Source organism: Sinocyclocheilus rhinocerous, unplaced genomic scaffold (genome assembly GCF_001515625.1).
Source record: "Sinocyclocheilus rhinocerous isolate Xijiao unplaced genomic scaffold, SAMN03320098_v1.1 scaffold57, whole genome shotgun sequence".
NCBI lineage: Eukaryota > Metazoa > Chordata > Actinopteri > Cypriniformes > Cyprinidae > Sinocyclocheilus > Sinocyclocheilus rhinocerous.
The window spans coordinates 1,996,513-2,012,535 of NW_015652130.1; the positions used below are offsets into that span (position 1 = coordinate 1,996,513).

General features: G+C 35.0%; 1 protein-coding gene across 1 annotated transcript in view; it reads left to right on the forward strand.

The window, feature by feature from the left end:
* The first annotated feature begins 14,028 nt into the window (after positions 1-14,028).
* Positions 14,029-16,023, forward strand: part of LOC107713532 (uncharacterized protein C3orf67 homolog) — a 32,189-nt gene continuing 30,194 nt past the window's right edge. Inside the window, exons 1-3 of the mRNA XM_016519065.1 lie at positions 14,029-14,049; positions 14,132-14,221; positions 15,008-15,101. Coding sequence (XP_016374551.1) covers positions 14,029-14,049; positions 14,132-14,221; positions 15,008-15,101 — 205 coding nt within the window. The remainder of the gene's footprint in view (positions 14,050-14,131; positions 14,222-15,007; positions 15,102-16,023) is intronic.

Below are 16,023 nucleotides of genomic sequence, written 5' to 3' on the forward strand. Positions count from 1 at the left end.
TAAAAATAATAACGTGCATAATGTAGTTTGCTTATTGTTTATTAGTCTGAACTGGCAAGACTAACAATACACTGAGGAAATGATAAAATGTGAGAAAACAGGTTGATTAAACTTAATTTTACAGCTAACACAGAATGAAGGTGTGATTCTAAAAGCATTTTTATGTACTAGAAAACTTCAACGAAGCCTGAGCTAAAATGTGTGAAAAAAAAGCAACCAAATACAGTATAATTCTCTGCAAGAAGCAGACTTTGCATTAGATTATTCATATTGTTCCATATCAATATTCCCAGTGTCTTCAATGCAAAACAAATGAAGAAAAAAAATAAGTCACCTTCATGTATTTCCAAACCAGTATGACTGTCTTCCATAGAACACAAAATAAGATTTTTAGCAGGATATTAATGCAGCTTTTATAGACAAAATAATCAAAAACTGTGAATAATGCCTTCAATTTTGGGCTTTTCTTCACATAAAGCTATCATATGGGTTAAAATAAATAAATAAATAGGATTCGTTGTATCGACTACCATGATAATTTATGTTTTGTTTTTTTGTCTGATTTTTTGAGTTTGACAGAACTTGGTCACTATCCACTTTCACTGTATGAAAAAGACAAACATCCTGCCTGAAATCTCATGTTGTGTTCCACAAAATAATATACTGAAATCATATGAGGGTGTGTAATGATGGTATGCTTTACATTTTGGGGTGAACTATCTCTTTAAGTTAAGATTCCAACATGAAGAACATACTTTACTAATGTATTAAAAACTATATTGACAATTATCATCAGTGCTTTTCCTATTACAGCAATCCACATATCATAAACAAACTGAATACTAATTGCAAATTCACAAGAGAGGTACAGGCTATTGCAATGTTCCAATAAACGCTAAGCCCATCAAGGCACAAGGCTGTCTATGAGTCAGTACTTCTCGTAAGGGCTTTAATCATAGTATTGTGGGGTGAAGCAGTTTTGCCGGTCTGATTAGAACATGACAAAAAGCACACAATTATTAAAAATTGTCTGGCCCCAGAGAGAGCTCTACATTTATGTTCTTGACAGATGCTGTCTTCTCAGCTTAATGATTTAATTGAATTGTAGAAATACTGTAAAGTTGTAGTGCAACATACAAGTACCTCCACTGAAATAAAAGCAATTAGCAGGGATGCGGCTGTCATTATCTGAAATGGTCACAATAGCAACCATCAAAAGGCTTTTTATTAAAATCAAAATCACAGAAAGCAAATAAACTCAGTGCATAATAGCACATTTCCATTGGCATGGACTTTCATGTCCTTCTTAGTTTTTATTATAGACAATTATTGATAGAAATTTTGGTAACACTTTATTTTAGGGTCTCTTAACTAGTTACTTATTAGCATCCATATGACTAGAATATTAGTCATTTATTAGTACAAATTAAGCACATATTAATGCCTTATTCTACATGACCTTATTCTACACCACTAATCCTACCCAATACCTAAACTTAACAACTACCTTAATAACTATTAATTAAAAAAAAATTAAAAATTTGAAATTTATTGAGTGAAAACTCGTAGTTAATTGTGAATAAGTATTCCCTATTCTAAAGTGTTACAGAAATTTTAATTCTAAATTCTAATAATTGATATTTTTAAGAATAGATTAAATACATGATACGGATTAATTATTCCAATGATGGTAATGATAATAATCAATCTGTTATTAATGCAGAATATGTACAGGACCGAGTGAATGGTTCAATGGTTTCCTATCACTTTACTTTTATCATGTTTTTGTAATCAGTCACACTAAATAAACATGTTAAAACCCAAATCTTCATAAAAACATCTCAGTGTATTTTTATCAAGTCCGACGACCAACAAATCACGATTTTGTGTCATGCCAGGTTGGGGAACATTCCCGGCTGACCCTACACCTCTTACTGGGCTGCTAAGTAAAAACCAAAGGCTCGTTATCAATCTGCACTTAATTAGTCTCCTTCACACAAAATCTGGCATGACAGATTGTGATGGGTAATTATGCATGCTGATGAACAAATATCACGCATGCCAAGATATGAGGAGCATGTCTATGTATGAGACAACTCAATGAGAAAGCGACACGACACTCACAATGGCCTGTTCTCACAGTTTGCTTCTCGAGCACTCTGAACACTATTCCAAAGAAAAAAACAGTCTTCATAAGCTTTCATCAAAATATAATAACTTGCTTCACCTCTGAAAATATCTTCCTTTTGGATGATATCACCGAGGCCACATAATATAATGAATAGTGTTATAACAAACTAGCAAATAACAGCAGAAGTGACATCATTGGGATACATCACGATGCTCAAGGGTGAACTTAAACGTGGCCTTCAACCTTCACATCCAGAACAAAAAGGCTTTTGCACTGGAACAAAACCGCTCCTCAAAGACATGTTTCAAAAATTCACTTCAGGCAAACTTATTTATTACATTTCAACTCACATGAACCTGGCAGCAACACACATCTTTATCTTTTCTACATGAAAAGGTTATTAGAAATATACAAAAAATGTTCAACCTCGACTAGATGAACAATACAAGGATAGTCATCAAACTGCTTTTAATTTCTTATTTAATTTCTTAATTAATACTGCTTTTCATTCTTTCAAATAATAATATAAAATTGCATACATTTTTCTTGTAAATACCAAAGTATTTACAGGGATAAGTTTAGATAAAAAAAACATACATTTTAACATTAAATCCACTACTTTATATAGAATTGATCTATAGTCTGTACAGTATTTAATGCAATTATATCAGAACCAACTGTAATTAAATTACAGAAAAGAGTAATCCTTTACTCTTACTCAAGGGAAAAGTAATTCAGTTACAGTAATTAATTACTTAGTAATGCATTACACCCAACACCATCACTGTATGTGTGTGTGTATGTACACACACACACACACACCCACACACCCACACACATACTTGTATTTGTGGTTTACGGGGATTCTCCATAGGCGTAATGGTTTTTATACTGTACAAACTGTATTTTCTATTGCCCTACACCAACCCTACCCCTAAACCTACCCCTTACAGGAAACTGCTGGCAATTTTTGAATTTCATAAAACACCGTTTTGTATGTTTTTTAAGCCTTTTGTTTTACGGGGACACAGGAAGTGTCCTCATAAACCATGTTTACGTTGTAGTACCCATGTCATTATACACATTTGTGTCCTCATAAACCATATATACCTGTATGTGTGTATGTGTGTGTGTGTGTGTGTGTGTAAGCACATGCAATCGAATATCTCAGTGCTCATTCAGAAAATGTGACATTTAAATGCTACAAGTACTATTGCTCTTTAACTGAAGCTTGCTAAAATTACACAAAAGAGAAACACATGGATTAGGAAGTGAAAAGTTGATTTGCTGAAACCTGGCATCCTTTTGTGAAAGCAGTTGATTTTTTTGATGACATATTCCCTAAACAATATGATTGTTCTGCACCTATCTGCAACACAAAGAGCTTTTTGCCTAGTTAAATATTGGCTTTGCATTGAATTATGTTGTTCTCGTAACTCATTGTCAATTAATGAAGAACACATAATAGCTATCAGCACGTTTTCTCTGCGTAAATGTTTTGCTTCAGCCCAATTTTGTAGCAATTGCACAAACAATCAACTGTGGCCTTCAAATGGCATTTAGAGCTGGCTTTTATTTACCTCATACATAAACAGTAATTACACTTCACCACTTCTTCAAACAACAGCGTGGGCGAAGATTCAATACCAATCCAAGTAAATAAATAAATATTATTAGATAAATAATAACTCTAACTCGGAACGAAACAGAATACTGAATAAAGAGATTTTTTTTTCTCTTTAAAAAAAGAGAGTTTTAACATCATAGTCAAACTAGCACACAATTATTTTTACACAATTCATATTATATTTTCTGCCCGAAAAACACACATTAATCATGGATGTTGTAAATCTGACAGAGGTGCACAGCATAGATGTATGTAGGAGGACTTCACACAGCTTGTGTTTCAGCTGAGTGCTCAAAGTTGCCAACATGTTCTTCATGAGATCTACAGCTTACAGTGCGCTGAACTGCACGCACGGAGCCTTGCGGCAGATAACTCTTATTGATAATGTAATCCTTTAGAGGTCAGAAACATGCATCATGGCTAAGAGAGCTGGTGTATCCATCATGCGTGCTCCTCAGATAAATTATCTAACAGAGAGGCGCGCTCTAATGACTGCTTTTAATGGAAATTCCTGGTACAGAATAGAACATGGGTTGACTTTTACATTTCAGGTAGATTTACAAAAACACAACTTTAAATGCAGGGGCGTAGATTACACGGGGGACGCGGGGGACGTGTCCCCCCCACTTTTAATATCACGTAAATTCGCCCTCCGCACTTTTTCGGGCAATTGTGTTCGCATAGAGGTTTTCAAGAGCCGGTGTGAATAAATATAGATTTAAATTCAAAGAGACAGGATAGTCTCTGTTTTAATAATAAAAATATTTTATATAATATATTATATATAGTACTTTTGCTGTACTTTGAATTAAATAAATTCAGGCTTGGTGAGCAGAAGAGACTTCTTTATAAAACATTCAAAATCTTACTGTTCAAAAACTGTTGACTGGTAGGTTATATAGATTACAGAAATGTTATATTGTAATGTTATATATATATAAAACATTTCTGACCCCCTCACTTCTGAAATGATGGCTACGCCCCTGTTTAAATGAATGTCTCAGGTTAAATACAATTTTTATTAGTGATTTCATTAGTAATCGTATTTACCATTTTGTATGTTAGTGTAACAACGTTCGTAGGTCGGGAAGAAGGAGGCGGGAACCGGCGAACGCTCAAAGAAAACTTTAATAAAATAAACAAACACAAAATAGCGCGACAGCCCCTCGCGGACGACTGTCGCGCACAAACAGAACCAAAACACAAAATAAAATCCAGGCCTGGTCCTCTCGTCTTTCAATGTCGTAGCTCATCCTTTTATCCTTCCGGAGCTCCTCCGTGGGACTCGAGACCTGTGAGTGGTGCAGGTGTCGCTCTCGGCCCCACCCCCACTCGTCACAGTTAGCATAGACACTGAAACATTAAAGTATTAACATATTGACTTTCGAGAAAATGTTTACGAATCCTTCAATTATTGAAATTAATATGTTGATTTCACTATTTAATTTGAACGATTGGATTTAATGAATTAATGACCCATTTATATACAGTCACTTGTTTCGATAATGAATAAATAACCGTTTTTGAACAAACTGGTTGAATGAATAATTCAATGACTCACTTATAAATACGGTCATTTGTTTCATTCCTGAATGAATCAACATTCTTGAGTGAATCATTTGAGTGAATGATTCAGTGGACCCTATTTTAACGATCTAAGCGCATGGTCTAAAGCGCATGGCGCAGGTGCACTTAGGGCATGTCCGAATCCACTTTTGCTAGTTTAATGACGAGAAAAATGGTCGGCACCGGGACCAAAAAGGGTTTAAAAGGGTTGTCTCTATTCTCTTAATGAGTAATGGGTGTGTTTTGGGCATAACGTGCAATGAACCAATTAGAGTTTTATCTCCCATTCCCTTTAAGAGCCAGTTGCGCTCGCTCCATGGCGGATTCGCTATTTACACAGCGGAATTTGCAAGCGCAAAGACTGAACACGTCTCCAGAGAGGAAACGGATCTGCTCGTGTGCAAGCAAATAGGTACAGGCTGATTCTGATACATGCAATGACTATCCATTATGACATGTAGGCATTTTTATATTTATGTACACAATAACAATCTTTTACATTGTAATCCTTTAATTTTTAATATTTGGCATGTTTGTGTGCTGCTGCACGTCCCTGTGTGTGTAATAAGCAGATTGTATGCATGTTGTGCACATGCCTATAGGCACATATTACTAATGCGCTCTTTCAAAAAAAAAAAATACTGCGTCATTGACTTTAGACCAGGTTTTAGTTGGTCAATGGCGCAGTCTATTTCAGTTGCCTTAAAATATTGTGCCAACAATGCGCCTGAACACACCTCGTTTTCAGACCAACATGCCCATGGGCGCACAAATACATTTGGTATTTATACAACATGGCGTAGGACATGAAAATGATAACTGCGTCGAGCTGAAACTAGCAAAAATCCCTTGCATCACGCCTGGAGCCACATTGAGCCAAGTGTATGATAGGGCCCAATGAGTCACTCATAAAGACTTTTACTTGCTGCCCCCTACTGGCCTATTAATATAATCTGCAGAAAGAGACGCTGAAAACTCCTCACCAACACACAGACTGACAGTCTAAAATACTAATGTTTAATTTTTTTATGGACAGCATTCATGACATGCTGTCAGTCACTACAGGAAATACTTTCCACTTGTCCTTCAGTTTGGAAAATAAACCGATATGTGCTTATAATGGAAGCTTCTATTACTTTGACTCATAGAGTTCCAATGTCAAACGCTTTTTTATTTGCTTGCTGCTTTATGAAGTGAAAACGGGATATGAATGCTGTTTTATGTTGAATTTAAAGAATTTTCACTTTAATGATTGTAAGCTGCATAGAGGATGGACATTACGACAGTAATGTAATTCCCATTCCTTTTGTGCAGATGAATAATTAAACACACCACCCTGTACTCCAAACACCAAAGAAGTTTTTGCATCTCACAAATGTTTTGTTTGCTTCTTCACCTTTATTTTCCATCACCGACTTACTGGGAAAACACAAGCGGAACTCATTAACTGCGAAGCCAAAGGTCCTCGAGCAGTCGGCACTCTCTTACTCTTCTGTTTTGTACAGTAATCTAAAAGTGTACAGTAATCCAGGGGAGCGGGAAAAGGTCAGTATGTAAGCGGGAGCCGTCGCAAAGCCTGAGGCTCCAGACAGAGGGATTAGTCATCGCTATATGAGAGTGAAAGCGAGTGAGGGAGACAGATTCGGCAGCTTGTTTAAGATGAGTGGGGGGGTTTGGGGACATGGGAGATAGCAATGAGAGCGAGACAGAGAATGGAAGAGAATTAGAGTGATGGACTTGCCGGCCTGCTTAATTAAGGTGGTCGAGTGCAGAGATATGATACAAGCCTCCAGCAAACTGAAATCCTATTTCACACAACTTACAAAACAATTCACTCACTTTTTCTTTCACTTACAAGACAAAGTGAAAAATGGTTATAATTCTCTAGTTTATTCCCGAGTGCATTGGCAAATCGGGGTCAATCATATTGTTAAAACACTGTATAACAATATCCTTGAGTAAATTCCACCATTTACGTTCCCTCTGAGAGAACAGTGAGAGCTGTGTTTGTTACTGCAGCATATTTCATGTGAGTGAGCAAGAGTTTCAGTGTGTTCCTGGCCTGCCAAAAGGTCAGTTTAATTCTCCTTGAGAAATCTGTGATTAATGTCCTCTTCCCCGTATTGGTTTTTCTGCAACCTTTCCTGTCCCATTTCGGGAACTTACAAAATGAATCCTATATTTAGTGGCCTATTAATAAAGAACATTATCTTGCAACAATTATGTGCTTTGGTAAAGTTACTTGCTCATGACTGGTGTTTTAACCAATGGAAAATACATTTGCATTTTCTGTGCAACAACATGTTTGCATTGATATTTCAATAGGAAAGTAAAGTAAGATGAATGTTAAGAGGCTCATGGGCTGAACTAAAATGACTTTAATCATTACCATCTGGTTAGTGTTCTCATGACACTCAATACTGTACAAAGGTTGTTCAAACCAAACAACTGGCCTAGAGTGGGAGTTTTTGCACCTGTGCTAAAATTCATTCAGTCATTCATTAAACCATTATATTGTTGAAAACTAGCAGCTTAACCTGCTGTATGTATAAATTGGTGTAAAAAAATATATTTTTGCCACTGTTTCTGTGTTTCCAAGAACTGTTGCGTGAGTAATTCAAATAGTCTCATAGCGCCTACCTCAGATTTCATGTACCATGGTTAATAATACATCAAATTCCTCTGAAATGGAGAAACATTCTTGCAGTTCTAGTTTTCCATTCGGAAGGACGAGATATTTTAGGATGCTATGAGGTGAAATCTTAGTTCTAAACGGTTCCCTTTGTATTTATTGTTCTTTTTTGCATATAAGTGTCTTTATAATTCTGAATGTTATAAATCCCATTATTTCTTCTACAAAAAAATTCTTCTATACAAGGTTACTCTGCCGTCTGTCAAGCAGCTACACTGCCTCTCAATTAACAGAAACCTATATATATACATATATACATATATGTACTGTATATACATATATATATATATATGTATGTATATGTGTGTGTGTGTGTGTGTGTGTGTGCGCGTGTTTTTGTGGCATATGAGGACACAAATTTGTATAATGAAATGGGTATGGTGTAGGGTTGGTGTAGGGCAATAGCACATACAGTTTGTACAGTATAAAAACCATTACGCCTATGGAATGTCCCCACAATTCACAAAAACAAACCTCTGTGTGTGTGTGTGTGTGTGTGTGTGTGTGTGTGTGAGAGAGTCGGACTTATAACCCAAAGGTTGCAGATTTGAGTCTCGGTACCGTCAGGAATTGTCGGTGGGGGTAGTGAATGTACAGCGCTCTCTCACATATAGACACACAAAATTACATTTGGACTGAAGGTGAATTGCTTGTACTATAACTCTCTAATAAAGTTTTTAAGGCATGTATTTGTGCACAACCCACCAATTTTTGTGCCAAGATCAGTCTCTGTGTGCCATTATCACCCACAGCTATTTTAGCATCACATACAGTTAAAACGTGAAGAGATTTTAATGCATCCAATGAACAGAAACAAACATAATGTCTATACTAAATGACTGTAAACTGAAGTGGAAGCTGTTTATTGATTTTCTGTTCTTGGCAGACCACGCTAACACTGAGGCAATCCAGAGCACTTTACTCCGCTGGATGAAGCGCTGCATATTCACTTAATAGATTCCAGGTAAAACACTTCTATGTCTTCTAAAATTGTGATTTTTAAAGGAGTTTTAAACGTGTACAATAACAAATGTTAGTTATTATCCTCCTTTCACTTCCTCGAAAACACCCTAGAAACTACATAGCAACATGCTGAAAAGCCTCTCAAGACACCTTATTGGCTGCATTGCAATGCCCTGTAAAATAAAATGCCATGTTCCTATTTGTCATTTTGGATTTATTCACTTTCATTATAGCAGCCTATCAGTCTGTAACAACCCTAGGCTGTGTAAAAGACATCCACAGAAATATCAGAACACTTTTCCATAAGCCCTCCACAGCTCATGCTTTTGGACATGCGGTAATGGTATTGTCATAACAAAGAAATATCACACACTCACTCAGTGAGCAACAATGTCCATGACATGTGTCACAATTCATGGCAGGGCCACTAACATTGCATGTCAAGGCAGATTGCTTAGAGAGCTTTCTAATGTATTTTGGCCTCTGAGTTTCACTCCACTCGACTGAACCTTTGACATTTGCAGAAAAGAAGATCTGCAGCTCCCTTACCAGTAGGCGTACCAACACATGCTCATATTTATTTAAAGAAGACCAAGAATAAGGATATTACAAATGAATGGGGTTTCACAATGCATTTTCTGCTGTAATATTAGAGCTTTTATCTTGTGCTTTTAATTTGAATTTAGAACAAAGCTAAATCAATACGAGCATATCACATGCCATATAAAACAGAGTATCCTGATTATCTTTTCCTCTATAAGACGTCCAGACATAACTAGGTCGTTTTTGATAAAGAGGAACAATGTATGCTTCAGGAATCAGAAGAGATGTGATGTAGAAGAGCGTCTCATTAATACTAGTTAGCAGCAGCACTACGTGAGTCTCAAGATCTGAGTTTCCTTTATAACATGCAGTTTTCAACTGAACTTCTACACTTGGAAACAAATTAGTACAATAAAAGTCACATTTACATTTGTGTGGCGATTATCCGCCGTGTCAACAGAAACCGACACGATTGGGAATTTTGCGTAAGTGATGCTTGACGTAACACTTTCCCCACTTTGGATTCAAGTTTGTTCAATTTGAACACTTTTAAAGTTTTTACCAATACAAAGCTTTGAAAGTGACCACTGAGTAATAAGTATATAAGTAGTATATCACGTAGGCCTAGTAAAATACTGTATAGTAGTGTTATCTTCTTAACTTGTGTGTTTATACTGGTTAATAATTTTAGAAAACGCTAGAAGGGATTTTGAAGAAGCTGATGGTCTTGAGAAGCGTTTTCAACATCTTCTTAACTTGACACGAAAAACTACTCTGAGACATGACCATAAAGGAAGTCAGTCTAAACAGTGTTTACCTAGAAAAACAATAAAGCAGCACGGTAGAATGCAAAATCCCATTCTATGGGGTTGAAATGGCGTTTTAAATGCGTTGTTCCGTACAAACGATGAGGTAGCCTTTTTGATTTTCAGACCAACAGGACGATTGCCAAATTGCTTTTATACAACAATTCAATCAAATAAATTATTGTTAACATAACTACCATAACATAACTAACTTACATTATTGTCACAATATTTGCTCCTCCAACAGAAATGGTCCCAGATTCAAGGCAGAATAAACTCCTACATAGGTGTAGTTCCTGAATAAACTTCTTTTTGAATGAATCGGTTGAGTGAATGGTTCAATGATTCATTGAAATGTAATAGATGGCTTTTCCGGAATAAATTGCTGTTTGAGAGTGAATCGGTTGAAATAATGATTCAGTGATTGACTAGGCAGTCCTTTGCCAACACCTATGGTCCTAACTATAACTTTTGGGATGGTATGCCATAATTTGTTGAGATACTACTGAACTTAAAATGAACTAAACTTATAATTTCAAGTCAAGCATGAACACTTACTTTTTTAAGTTGAAACAAGGCATTATTACTTATTAAATTATTTTTTATTCTAATTGCAGCAATATTTTTTTGCGTAAGCTACCATGCCTACAGTGCCTGTGCTTGTACCGGAGCAGACACATGAAATTGCTAACCAGAATAATTCTGAATACAATTCAAGATATGTAAGAAAATATACTGTAAAAGACTAATACGTTACTTTCTACGTACAGGTCACCAGGACCAGATGTCTGAAATAAGTTTCTCATCATTTAATTAGAGGAACATTTCACACCTCAATCAGAAAAACAAGACAGTCATTAAATGTTCAAAGGGGCTTGTTTCCCTGTTGAGCCACTCTCCTTTTGACTTTCTGTCAGTGAATAATTTGCAGTTTATTAGCAGCTTGTTTACGTGTGTATGGCACATGAAAAAACTCTCTCTACACCAGGGACGGACAATGTAAAATAGTTTTACAGCACAATTATTTTCCCTATAATTGCTTTGCTTTGAAAAAAAAAGCTGTTACATGTATACTTGGAAAAGTTTCCAAGTTGTTGCCACACAAAGAAATCTTGAAGTTCCTGTCACATTTCCGTGACAGTGGAATGATGGTTACAAAGTCTATGGTTTATAGGTTAATTGCTGAGGCCATTCTCTAGAGCAAAGACAATATTTCATAGTTAGATATATTTATACAGTTTGCATCTCAAGCAGCCAACTGAACCTCAAGAGACATGTTTAAATAGATACAAAGATAAAACAACAGATGCTTAAGTGCAAAATAATAGCAAATAGACTGGATTCATCACCATTACAGTGAATGAGATATTTAAAGTCCATTTGTTATCTTTGCCTTTTGTGGTCCTGAAAATTATAACCCCAACATAGAAAAATGTTGGCCTTCTGAGACATTTCAGCTTTATCAAAGTAATAAAATCAAACTTACACTTAAAAGGAGGTTGGCCTTTACATTCCTATATATATGAAAATGTAGTGATAACAATGAGCTATAAGATTTTTGCATAGTAGACAGTTTCTTTTATACTGTAAGTGCTTATATTAAAAATAGCTTCATTAAATAAAGGCATGCATTTGTTTAAAAAAGGCCAAGTTATTTTCAAAGGAATAGTTCATAAAAATGAAATTATTTGAGCAATATTGAGATTATAAAAAAACAATATGCAAAAATGAATTACAGAATAAACAACTCAACATTATGTAAACACATCTACATCAAAACAAGCTGATAATTCACTTAGTGCACAATTTTATTTACTGTATGCATATATGCTGATGTAAATTAACACTGGCAACAGCAGTAATTATAAGTGCACAGTTTATTGTGCAGTATGCATTCAGTAAAAATCTTAATATGATCTCTGCAAATGTATTTAGACAGAAGATTATGTAAATGTCTGTTTGCATCCATAGGGCTACATAATGCATTTCTGTTAGATCTGAAATGACAGCTCAGCAGTCACCTATCACTGAGGGAATTACAGAAAACTGGGTAATAATTTTCAATATTTAACAGATTGCCTGCATTCATTATGAAGTGGTACCCTTTGTGGTTTTGAATAGTGTTGCTAGCTTATTGATTGTATGAGTGTGTCTATTCAGGTATGTTCCAAGCTGCCATCAAATTACATATTTGACCTTCAGTGACAATGGCCTTAATTTACATTGCTTAGTAATAGACTTATTAAAAACCATCCAAAATCCAATTTGGGGAGCAGTTTGCAGTTGCTGCATCATTAGTATTGAAATGCATGTAAAGACCCACCATCTGCTCAAAGTAGTTAAACCTTTGTCACACACAAATGCAAGACACGCTTCTCTCTCCAAATTATCATGGATAGGAACTCAACAGATAATATTTCATTTTTTTGCACATTGCACAATGAATACTAATTCTCTGTTGATGCCGGTCTCCAGAGTCACAAGGAAAAATACTGAAAGTTTAATCTCTGACTTACAAAAACGCATGCATTTGACATTCACCATTCAACAGTGATGAATGATTCACAATGCACTTAAAGCAGTGGGTCTAAGGTGTTGCAAGACTTTGAGGAAGATGTTATTTCTAACACATGCAATTGCACTGTCATTCAAAATGCACTAGTCCGCTTTCTGTGTCTACAATATTAAGACATTCTGCATGAGTGAAGAGAGGCATAGTAACCATGACATAGAGTAGTTCAGATAAAATCAAGTTAATTAACAATTAGCACAGGCCATGGTACCATGGCATAATGTCAAGGTATTTTTAAGTACATACCATAGTACATGAACATGGTAAACATTCAGTATTATGGGACATACTTTTAGGCAGTTAAAAGTTATAATATATAATATAATTACATACTGTATACGAGGTGTGGTATATATGCATCATCAAATCTGTAACTGAATTGAATTCTAAAATAGGCTATCATGCCCCAAAGGATGTTGAATTAGAATTCAAATCGAAATTACATTTCGTATATAAGATTCAATTAAAAAACATTCAGTTCAGTCATCATCGTATGTTTTATTAGTCCAACAGACGTTCAACAACGAAACATGACTATTTTGAAGCCTTATTTATCCTCTCACATTTCTCAACAGACAGACCGACCGATCGACAGATAGATAGATAGATAATGATATGGGCAACTCATACTTAAACAAATATATGAATAAAACTACACATAGCAATTATATTGCTTAGAATTTCTTTCTGTTTAAGTTCTACTGACGTTTTATTTAAATTCGCATTACATTTTGCTTGAACTGGAATTAAATGGCATTCTCAATCAGACTGCCAACTGATAGCGTCCCGTTGCCATAGCAACGACCTACCGCCGTGCTTGCCTGTGTATTAGCTAATCGGCTAACCAACATAGGTGTTTTAATGAATAAATAGCTCTTACAACTAATAAATGACTAAACGGACCGAGACTTTTGGATTTTCGTTTTGCTGGGTGAACGTGGTTAAAATATGTTTTGCGCTAGTCTGTTAGTTAACATTATAAAAACAACTGCTACAGTTACCTGATAGTTCCATATAACCGTCATTGTGCGGCAGTGGTTATGAATCATCTTTTGTTCGTTTCGAATTCGACAGAATAAAGCAGCCTTCATATTTCAATCTTTTTTCATATCTCAATCGTCTGGAAGAATGTTCAGGAACGATTATCAGGTACAGTAAGCATTAAACATTCGCTAAGTATCTGCAATTCTTTTCAGTGTTTCTCATTGTGTGTGTGCGTGTGTGTGTGTAGGGTGGTCTAACGGTTGACATCTTCAGCGCACAAGGAAAAGACCCTGTGGCAAAATGGAAACTATATGGCAGGAAATCTTCAATAACTAAAGTATGTTTAATGACAGATTTTACTATAATGAAAAAGGGATATTGTTGTTTTTAACTGGTCTTAGAAAAAATATTCAATATATAATTCGATATAAATTTCAATATCGCCATATTTCGCTGTGTTTCATACTAGTTTTTCCTCTAAATTTAGTTTAAAAGACAATAACAGGCAATTTAATGAAGGCCTCCCATTTGACAACTTACCTCATAGTGTTCACAACATGCAGCACTAATGGGGCATGTTGTCACAAAGTCAGCATGTTCAATGAACTGTATCTTTATCTCCTGGGCAATAATGGTGAAACTGTTCAATTGTTTTTGTAGCCAAGACTCTAAGGCATGTCATGAAGAAGCTGGCCTTCAGAAATAAACGTTAAAAGAAAAGGAAAACCTTAGAGATAATAATGATGAAAAACCTTAGAAATACAGTATGCACTGGCGTAAAAAGGAATACAGATTCTTAGAGACACAGTTTGTATAGCTGAATCTGCCCTGTAAATAATCTCAGATAGAACTAGATGATGGTTATCATTTTACATTCTCATCTACCTGAAAGATAATATGACTAGCAGCAAAAAAGAATTTAACCAATATCACGAACACCACTAAAGAATGCAGCCCAAATAGCTTCTAACTTTAACACAACAGTATGTGCAGAAGTCCTTGCAAGGTTTTTTTTTTCTCCCATGAGATATTGTGGGTATATATTAACTAAGTTATACTACTGCGGAGCATTATTTGAAGCATATCTGTCTTTTCATTGATTTTATTTTCTCTTTTTTAACAGGTGTTTGATAAAGAAGTGAAGGGCTTTGTATACAGTCTTGAAGGCAGCAGTCAAACACACAAGATGCAGTTACCCAAGGATAGCAAGATGACCCGTAAGTGCTAATAAAACTAATATAAATCCCATCTGGCAAAAAAAAAAATTACAAGTATATTCCAAAAAATGTGCAATATATTGTGCAATATATTTGCAGATATTTCAAATGATAAAAAAATGGCCAAAAATATATTTGCTAAAACATGTTTTAAAATATATGTAAATATGTCTTCTACCAATGTGTTTTTATTTTTGAAAATGTATGTTAAAAATTAAAATATATTTTAAAAGAATTTAAAAATATATTTTTTCCTCCATATATTTCAATCCAAGAAAATACATTCAGATGTTTCAAATTTGAAGAAAAAGTTTATTTGTTGTCTATAACACATGTGAACATATATTTGAATAATAAAAAAAAAATGTTCCACAAAATTACTATATTACCATAAAAATGAACATTATTAAATCATAAATCTAGGTTTGATCTCAAGTAGGCAATTCCATCCCTATTTGCATTTAGCCTAAATGTAGGCTACTGTAAGACTGGAAATTTATTTTATTGCTCCTGAAATACATTTTGAAATATATTTTGTTATATGAAGGCGAAAACTAAATAGATTTTTAACAAGAATATATTTCATTAAGCTTCACTGTTTACAACATATATTTTAGCATATATAATCTATATAATCAAATGTAGTGCACTTATATTTTACATTTTACATTAATGAATGATTACAGAGTTTCCGCGGGTCTTAAAAAAGTCTTAAAAAGTCTTAAATTTAGTTGTATCAAATTTAAGGCCTTAAAAAGTCTTAAATTGTACAAGAAAGTCTTAATTATGATTTCAAGAGGTCTTAAATTGGGGGTTGGAAAGACCAGAATTGCGATATGGCTGAATGTGACGATTAAACTTCAAAAGGCTATGATTTCATGAGCGCTGCACGTTCAGAGTCTGGTGCTGTGCTGCTTTGTGT